At 44.8% G+C, this 9396-nt stretch overlaps 1 protein-coding gene across 7 annotated transcripts in view; it reads right to left on the bottom strand.

Annotated features, from left to right (window-relative positions):
* Positions 1-686: 686 nt before the first annotated feature.
* kidins220a (kinase D-interacting substrate 220a) overlaps positions 687-9396 on the bottom strand; it is a 29736-nt gene continuing 21026 nt past the window's right edge. For 4 of the 7 annotated variants that reach the window (XM_088400282.1, XM_088400285.1, XM_088400283.1 and 1 more), the window contains exons 25-32: positions 8158-8372; positions 7670-7786; positions 5944-5976; positions 4467-4583; positions 4261-4359; positions 3207-3428; positions 2578-2799; positions 687-2411 (exon numbers count right to left, since the gene is read on the bottom strand). In XM_088400282.1, the coding sequence (XP_088256408.1) occupies positions 1635-2411; positions 2578-2799; positions 3207-3428; positions 4261-4359; positions 4467-4583; positions 5944-5976; positions 7670-7786; positions 8158-8372 (1802 nt within the window). In that variant the 3' untranslated portion in view covers positions 687-1634. Of the gene's footprint in view, positions 2412-2577; positions 2800-3206; positions 3429-4260; positions 4360-4466; positions 4584-5943; positions 5977-7298; positions 7359-7669; positions 7787-8157; positions 8373-9396 lie in introns of all 7 variants that reach the window. The other 3 variants (XM_088400287.1, XM_088400288.1, XM_088400286.1) reach the window with 3 other exon arrangements.

Here is a 9396-nt window from a genome sequence, read left to right as displayed (position 1 = left end):
GAGGAATATATGTATAAGGGGGGGAAATAGTACACAATTATGAAAATGTATCTTTGACTGGCAAATGTGACAGTTGCAAACAAATTGAGTCAAAAGAATCATTTGAATGCTTTGTTGCTGACGTACTGAAGTGTCCAATATGAAACTTAAAAACGGGCTCACTTGTCGTATGACTTTAGGATTATGTATATCCACAATCCAATATAGAAGCGAAAGGCAGTGTACACTTTGAACTCGGCAGTTGCGGCTCATATATAGGCAAACATTTTCCCTCACACCCGTGAAGAATTTCGAGTCTTCAATGAACTTGCATGTTTATGGAATGTGGTAAAAGCCCCACACAAACATGCAGACTACATGCAATCCCCAAACAGGGAGGCCAGAGATGTAGAAACTTGTAAGTGATAAATTACCGCTAAGGTGCTTAAAAAGTCATCAAAGTACCTTATTAGTGTCCTCAAAAGAACCCTGCATGTACCCCGTTCAGAAGGTGGGAGGGGGGTCACTGAGACGGTTGACAGCCAGCATCTGTGCAGCAGCCAAAGCGCAGTACCGTTAGAAGGGAAAGTGCGCCATCTATCGGACGACCTGTGTTTCCTTAACGGCAACTAAATATTTCTCAGCAAGGTAAGTTTGAAAGATCAGATTCTCCTGCATTGAGAAAAAAAAGAAAAACGTCATTCCAGTGATTTGAACATGAAGTGTATTGATTTAAATAATGAAACAATTTGACAATGTTTAGCAGACAGAACATCATATAGCAGAACCTTGGAGTACATGCAAATACCTTTGACAGAATTGTCCACTACTCCACATGACCACTGAGTAAATGTCGAAACCAGCAAACACAACACTCGACATGTAACATTTCACCACTCCACAAATCATCTCTAGGTAACAACCGCCACAATGTCACAACAACTGCACTATAATCCATTCCTAATTTCAACTTTTTTTTTTCTAATGATACTTTAAAGCCCGGGTGTCAAACTCCAACCATCAGACGTGGCCCACGAAAAAGTAGCAATTAAGGAGCATGCTTGTTTCATAAACAAACCCAGTGCAGCTCAGCTTCTGGTTAACCAATGTTCTGTGTTTTGTTTTTGGTCAAAATTGGAACGTTAAAAGAGTTTGACACCTTTGTTTTAAAGTACAATATTACCATTAACAAGTAACAGCTTCTACAATTCCATCCTAACAGATTACATTCTATTACACGTCACATGACCAAGGCTCGAAATAAAGCGGCTTTGCATTGCACTTTGTAAGTCAAAAGTTGCACATTGCGTCTCAGTTAAACACAATAAATCGCAAAACAGAATCACAGATTTTAATCATTTTGCTTTGGAGATGGTCCCGAAAAGCTTCACTAGGCTGGGTGCACGCATGGTAATGTGTCGCAAATTTTTTTTTTTTCACCTCAGCTGGGAAGCGTGGTATTAAATATGCCGCATTAGGAGATAATGAGCAAAGATTGAGAATTGTTAAGCTAATTTATGATTGACAAGTAAATATGAAACACTTGAATTAGATGTTTGGGTAATTGTTGCATAACCATCAAAATTTGAAAGTCACTCCGCAAATTAATTCATTGATTAGCAAAAATGATCATTGAATCATAACTACAAAGAATCTTAAAGGACGCTCTCCCTTTCATCTCCTAGGCTGATGGAGCGCAGGTTCTGGTTGTGATGGACGGTGGCGGTGGTGACGGTGGTGTTGCCGCTGCCCGGTGTGATGATGACGGAAGGTGAGACGCCAGAGGGGGAAGTGGTGAACTCTTGTTGTTGGCAGCTGCTGTTGTTGGTGTTGGAGTTGGCGTCGTTGGAGTTGTTGTTGAGCGTGGTGTTGCTCTCGCTGCGGTTGAGGTTGCCTATCCCGCCGGGAGGCCACCCTTCGTCCGGGCTGCTCGCCATCAGGCTGGCCTCGGAGGCCGCTTCGGAGCAGATGGACATGCGGGCCACGGCGGCGTCCTGCAGGCTACTGGGGAGAACGCCTCGCTTCTTGACCAGGCCCTCCAGCTCCAGCTCCATCCCACCTGACCTCGCTACCGCCCTCTCCAAGCCGGGTTCTCCCGCTGCCTCCCTTGGGAAGCTGTCGCTGGACTCCTTCCGATCCAAAAGCCCTTTGGTGAGGAAATGTGAGAACTTGGCTTTTGCTTCTTTTTGGAGGAGCGGCGTGGTGTTGTCAGCCTCCTCCGGGCTTGAGTCATCATCGCTGGACAGCTTGCGGAGGCGCGTCTCGGTCGCGTTGTTTCTGGAGCTCGTGCTGTGGTCCAGCTTCTCATCCTCCTCGCTGATGGGATCGAGGAGCTGGGCATCAGCCCCCGAGGGCACCTCTGTGGCCTCAGTCACCTTGGAAACTCTCTTGATGAAAGGCTTGCGGCCATCTTGGTCTGCTCCTTCCTTCGCCTGGGAAGTGGGCAAAGAGTTCAATGAGAACATGAAAATATACAGAAGCAGTTGGACGGAAGGTCTCTGGAGAGAACATTTTTTTAGCATTTAGTGCCAAAATACACTAAGTTAGTCGTTCAAAAAGTGTTTCCCAAGGCAACTGAACTTGTGACAGTCCACCCACCACTTTGTCGTCCGAGCTGGCAGCCTGGAGGAAGGTCGAAGGTTGGTGCTGCCCCGGCCTCTCCTTGGCGCCACCCGCCACGTCCAGCTGGGCCATCTGAGCGATGTACTCCTGGTAAGCGTCACGGTACTCAGCCTGCTGCCTGTCGGTCAACCTGCAGATGTTGTTGGACGATTCTTGCGAGTTGAGGCTGGACATGCTTGTGGTGCGGAGACTCGCCACCTGGCGACAAGACAAAGAAAAACGACACGATATAATTGAGCTAGTTGAATTTGAACGAATACAAGTGTGTGCAAAAAAAAATAATTTCAGAATTTGCTGATGTGTCTGAGATTTTGCAAATCCAGGCTGAAGGTGAAAATAACAACCATGAGGCCCCTTGTGTGTGCTTTTTTTTTTTTTTTAACCACTGACTTCCTCTGCTGTGCTCTTTTCTCACTCCACTACATGAGTAAGTTGCGTGAGGCCGACATGAAGAGAACTTTGTGGCTTTGTGACACTTTTTGAGAGCACGTCCTTACACGTATGTCCCATTTAAATATGCTTACACCGGATTATCTCAATTACTTCTGCACCAGGTCATAACTTGTGGTTGTCGTATATGAACAGTCGGCAGGGCGAAGACTAACCGGCCACTGCGAGATGCTACTGGGTTTCGGGGGCTCTTCGAGTCCTGCTCCGCTCAGTTCCTCAAAGCTCAAGTTGAGGTTGAAGGTCCCTGCTTCCCGCTGGGCCCCCACCAAACGCTTGGCGGGCTCCCCTCCGTTGAACACGCTGTTGCCCTGCTCGCTCGCAGCTCGCGACTCGTCCTCAAGCACAGCCTGGCTTTCGGCGTGCCGTTGTTCCATCACCTCGGGAAGAAGATTTTTGTTAACTCGACGCAGACTCACAAGTGAGATCATGCAAACAAACATGTTACAAGGCAACAGCAGGAAATCACACGCAAGCAAGGAGGGGAACTTTGAGCTGCTCCTTATGGGAGTCCACTCATCCCTGACAATGACCTCCCTTCATCCAGATATCAGTCGGCCATCTTCGAGCAGATGGCTGAGCTGGCTGCGTCCTGGCAACACAACACTGGTTTAGTGCATGAAGCTGTAAGGACGCAGCACTTTCCAGCTGCTCTGATGTGAGCTCAGCATCAGATGTCTGCTAAAAACACGGCTGGTTTGTTAATAGGGAGGCTGCTACGTGTGTCTGGGTATTCTACAAAAAAATAATCAAATTGGAGGTTTTTTTCCCCTTCAATATTATGATAGTGATTTAAAATGCGGTTATTTTTTAAGGCCCTCTTTGCTTTAGAAAACATAAGCAATAAATTACTGTGAAACACAAAAAGCCAGCAGGCCTGCTGTTAAAATAGCTCACCGATGACATGAGACTATTATATTGTTACTGTTCTTTAAAAAAATAAAATAAAATCTTCACTTGCCAGGAAGTTCCATCCAATCTTGCTACTCTTATTAAATCACACTTGCATTGGTGCAAATCTTTTGACAATAAAAATAAAAACAACAAATAAACAGGATGGGTCAAAGGTCAGCATTGCATCATTTTTGGAACTACTCAAACACGATAATTAACATATTGGAATAATCTAAGAACGTGTCCATAGAAACTGGGACATTTCTTTTTACAATTCTTGTATTGGCTCTCATGACAAAGTGACAACTAGGGCCTCACCATCCCCCTGAAGAGCTGCCAGTCACCAAAGTTCATATCCATCTCTTTCTTCAGCTCATCCAGATTGCATTGCGCCAGCACACGTCCGTTTATATTAGCCTGCAACGTCGTAAGAAAATGGATTCATTTAAACAGATTAAAAGATAAGAAATGCAGGAAATAAAACCTCCCACATGTCGACTTGAAAACGTTATTGACAAGCGCACCTTCTTGATGGTAGCGGTGTACTGACGCAGCATGCTGCCGTCGATTCCATCGATCTGTTTGAGGAACTCACACACTGCATCGGTACTCATGGAGCTGAGGAGGACGGCTGGGGAGGCCTAGCAAAACACGCACTCATAAATAAGAACACATTCATGGCGTCCTACATGTTAGTGCACTCTGTTAGTGCATGAGGGGGGAAAAAAAAATGGATCTCTGTGGAGGGTAGAAACACGCCGGCCTGTGGTCAAAATTGTGCACACTAACTCCCTCTGTCAGTCACACAAATTAAGGGGAAGAGCAAACAAAGCTGCCAACCTTTCCAAACAGCAAGACCACTTTGTTCTTTTTTAGTATGTATATGCTGTACAAGCTCATAAATTGCACATGGCATACTTAAGGGATGGAGACTGAGAGTCTGAGTGGTGGTCGTTGAGCAGTTCGTCCAAGCTTTGGCATCACTCTTGATGCGTCAAGAAAATCATCTCACTGTCTACTTGAAAACCACAACTCTTCGTTATTTTCTTTCCACTTATCCCCCAGTATGGACTCAGTACTCGCTTTAACTTTCTGCAACCTGTGTTTACCGCTCTCATGCCCACCCAGGTTTTGTTTCTGATTCCTGGACAGAGGAGTGTGGCACTTAATCACATTGTGAGAGGTGTTAGACGGGGATGAAACAACAAATATCGTACGGCGGAGGGGAGGAGGACTACTGCTACTTGTGTGAAACTGTTAGTGCGACTAGGAGACAGTACGTGTTTTTTTTTTTTTTTAATTATTATCTGATTGTACACCATGCATGATATTGATAAGACGGTCTAAGTGTTAGTTGAATGTCTGCTTGGATGCAGATTAGGGTTGCAGCGGTACACTGGTTTCACAATCTGTATGAACACTGACGGATATCACGCTTCATGTGCATGATGCAACTTTGTGAAGACACTGGTATGTGTGTAAAAAAAAAAATAGTTTCACCACACTTCATTGTGGAGTTCAAAGTCATTCTAAAACTTTGGGGTGATAAATGTGAATTGATGGAAACAGTTGTTGGGGAATATACAGAAATGAAGAAAAATAATCTGGAAATTTCAAAAGTGTTGTCCATTAAATGTTGAAATAAATCTGTCAATCTACCAAATAATTATTGGATAGTGAGACACAAAGGTAACAATTAACAATCGAAATGAGATTACAATTTCACCAAAATAAATAAATCAAAATAAATGCTGAAATTAAATTAAAATTAAATTACTCTAATGGACTTTATAAAAATCTAAATAATTGCATAATTACATAAATTCTATACAACTAATTTCATTTATACTATTAAATATGATGAGAATCGGTGATAATAAGTACCTCAAGATACTTAAGAACTGTTTTGCATCCAGTTTTCATACTGTATAACTGTCTTACCGTTGCAACCCCACTGCAGAGTGGGAAAAAAAACAAAAAACAATGCAACCAACAATGTACCTGCTTTGATTTGTAAGGCAGTGACCTTAAAAGCTTGATAAGGAGACAAAAATAGCAGACGGACATATGGTCAGACAAATAAATACAAAGACATAAGGCCAGGGTGGCACCTGTGGAAAGAGGTGAGAGAAGGTAGAGGTAGAAATGAAAAAGGCACTAAAGCACAACATGAAGGAAGGAGCAGGAGGGAACCAGCCAAGGCGGCAGCCCATTTCCATCCAAGCCAGATCGGAAGAGGCGAGGCTAATGGAGGTAGAGTTATTACACAAGGCGATTTTGTTTTCATAGCTTCTGGGGTCATAATCTTTCCAGCCAGAACATCTTACACCCAAGACAGATTAGAAACCAAGTTGAAGAGAAGCAGAGGTTTCAATTTAGGCACAGCCTTCAATTCGGAACACACACACCAAAAACCCTGCAAATATCAGCGAGTATGTCCAAGTGTGTGTTTGTGTGAACCAGGGTGTGTGTGTGATAAGACTATAATTACAGCCGGGCTGAGCTCAGGGCAGGGCAAGAAGGATGGGGAAGAGGAAACAGAGCTCTGCAGGAGCGGAAGCGTCTTGGTAAGGAGATAAGCTCGAACAGCGCTAGGTTCATTGTCACAGTGTGTGTGACTGTGTGTGTGTGTGTTGCCAGTAGCTCTGATGATAATCCCCGTAGACAGAGAAATCCACATTCACACTTCTATAAGCTTGGCAATTATACTGGGTTGGGCCCGCTTACATAGCCAAAGAATTCCACATAAATGAGGCCGTGTGCACGCACACATTCACAGATTTGCAGGAAGGGATAAGATGGGCCTGATGCGCATCGGAAAAGCCGGAGCGAAGGATGAAACCGAGGGCATTTAAAAAAAGCGGTGGAGATGGGACAAAAGAGCAAGAGGCAGATGGAGGTGGAATGGGAAAGATAGACAGAGAAGGAACATTCTCAGTGCTCTATATTCAAATCTTTCATATAGTGTCGCTCCTTTAAACGCTTGCTGGCGGCAGCCTGATAAGTGGCTTTGCCGAGCGGGCGAGAAGTGTTATCGCTCGTTTGTTCCAACAGAAGCTGCTCTCTTTGAATGGACGTCGGAGTGTCTCATGCGTCCTCCTTATGACACGTTGAGCAGAATGCTTCCTCTGTGTTAAAGGTCTCAAGTCACAGACGATCGGTGTACGGCGACGAGGAGTCCAATAACTTATACTACACATGCGCCCAAAGAGCATGTTTCAGACACTAACAAGGCATGCAATGTTCAGCATGCTTGAGGTTTTGCAAGTTCATCAGCGAGCAAATTAGTAGTAATAACAAGCTACGGGTTTGCAAAACCTGTCAGAGCGGGTTTGCTTGTTGGTTTATTTGGTTACCATGGCGGGGTCAGAGGGACAGGTGTGGAGGCCTTCTCTCGCATCTTCTGCTATAACGTCCTGACGTGGACACAGAATACAAAAAAAAAGGATTGTGCAGAGGTTGAGTCTAAAGGACTTGATGGCCGTTTTGTCTCGATGTAACCGTCGAGGACTTGCAAGTTTTATAGAGAGGGGGATACACCGAGAAGGAGAATTAAGGAGATAGGATGGAGGAGTGAGCAGGTGAAAGACACACACAAAAAGAGCTACAGTAAATATTCACAAATGTGTTTTTTGGGATGTGTGTGTGTGACAGCAATTGATTCATCTTCTCACAAACCAACTGACATGATTGAAATAATAAATCTGATTTTCGAGTCCGTACTTACAAGTCCACCGGTGATGTCCTTGGGGTGAGCAGGATGCTTAATGGAAGGGTGCAAGGATGAGGGGGCATGATGGGGGTAATGCCTTGGCAGGTGATACACATGTTGGGGGAAATAAGGCTAAGGAGGCAGGAGGAGAGGAGGTCAGATGAAAATCATAGGAGGGATCAAAATAAATAAAACTACAGAGCAGGGATGGGCAACTTATATGTAAAATATTTTACAAAAAAAAATCCTGATAAACCCATTTTGTCAATTGCCCATTCCTGCTATAAAGAAAAAAAAACCAACTAGGTCATTCTCATGTTGGGTGCCCAAAAATAAATAAAAAAATTAATAAAAAAATAAATAAAAAATAAGGACTGTCGTGATGGATGGAAAATGAGGTATGAAGCAAAATCTAGGCATGTGTTGGGAGTGGTTGTGGAGGACTGAACATCACCTCTATGTTATATTACTGACGGACCCGATTGGCAGCCAACTAGTCTTACCCGGTTGTAGAAAGGATGCTGAGGACCAGTCATCCCACTGAAGTAGGCACTGTGAGGCTGAGGCGGCAAGGAACCGGCAAAGGAGCCAGCCGGTGAACAGGCGGCCGTGTGCTGGCCGTATCCCGGCGGTGGACGGGGCACCACCGCCTCCTGCAAAGGCATTGTGGGATACGTAACCCCTCCCACGTGCATCTGCTCCCTGGCTGCACGCACATCTAAAGAAAGGAGAGAATCACGGGGGAAGAGAGAGGGAATTGTTTGTGTGTGACGCCCATGATCATATCTCTGGCGATGACTATAAAGGGTCTTCAGATGCTACCCACACATCAATAATTTTGCTTTATTTCGTCATCCGTTCCGAGTAAATGGATAGAGGAAACCAATTTAGGGGGAATGTTTGAAATAAAAAGAGAACAACAACCTTGAACAGACAATTCCATTCAGACTTTGATATTTACAATTTTTGCTTTCAAGGAAGCAGCCTTGTTGACATTCTGTTTTTTCGATATGGACGCCACGTGATCCTTTTGGCAAGCAAATACACAACACAAGACCATGGGAACTCATAGGCCCAACCGAACTGTGCCGCAATTGTAGTCCGCAATCAATCCGAGTAGGCGCCGAGTATGAGAATTGGTGGGGGAACCTCCCTAAAGTGAAGTTAAACAAGGCCAGCGACAGAAACAGAGTAGCTCTGTGTCGCTGGCAAGAAAGTTGAAGCCAGAAACAGAAGGCACCAGAATGTCTCCTGGTTATACAAGTGGTGGCTGAATGACACACTGAGTGAGACCCAAAGCAGTCTGTGAACACAATGGGGGCCTTATGATGTGAGTCAGGCCCATGGGCGGGTATCAGTGACAGTGCTGCCCACTGGTTGACCACCAAATAACGGCTGCACACACATTGAGAGGAGGGAACTAGATGAGATGACCTTCCTCTGCATAGAGCAACGTATAGAGGTGAAAACCTGCTTGGACTGGCTATTTTTAGGAGTTCCTTTAATTTGGTCCAATGCATGACTCAGCATTGCCTCATTAGGACAGACTGTGTGTGTTTTCCTGTGGTCTCCTCACACGATGATGCAGCAACTTCACACTAGGCGTCATTGACACTCTCAAATGGGCTGAACGTACACTGACGCATGGCATGAAAAGTGCGGCGCCACTCTGGCTCCTATCTTAATAGTTTTAATTGTGTTTGTGCCGCGTGAATGCTCGAGTTTGGTGAAAACAAGTATTT

Source organism: Syngnathus floridae, chromosome 16, assembly GCF_059516105.1.
Source record: "Syngnathus floridae isolate MCC-2025c chromosome 16, RoL_Sflo_1.0, whole genome shotgun sequence".
Taxonomy (NCBI): Eukaryota; Metazoa; Chordata; class Actinopteri; order Syngnathiformes; family Syngnathidae; genus Syngnathus; species Syngnathus floridae.
Note: the sequence above shows the minus strand (reverse complement) of the source record. Positions and strands in the feature narration are given on the sequence as shown.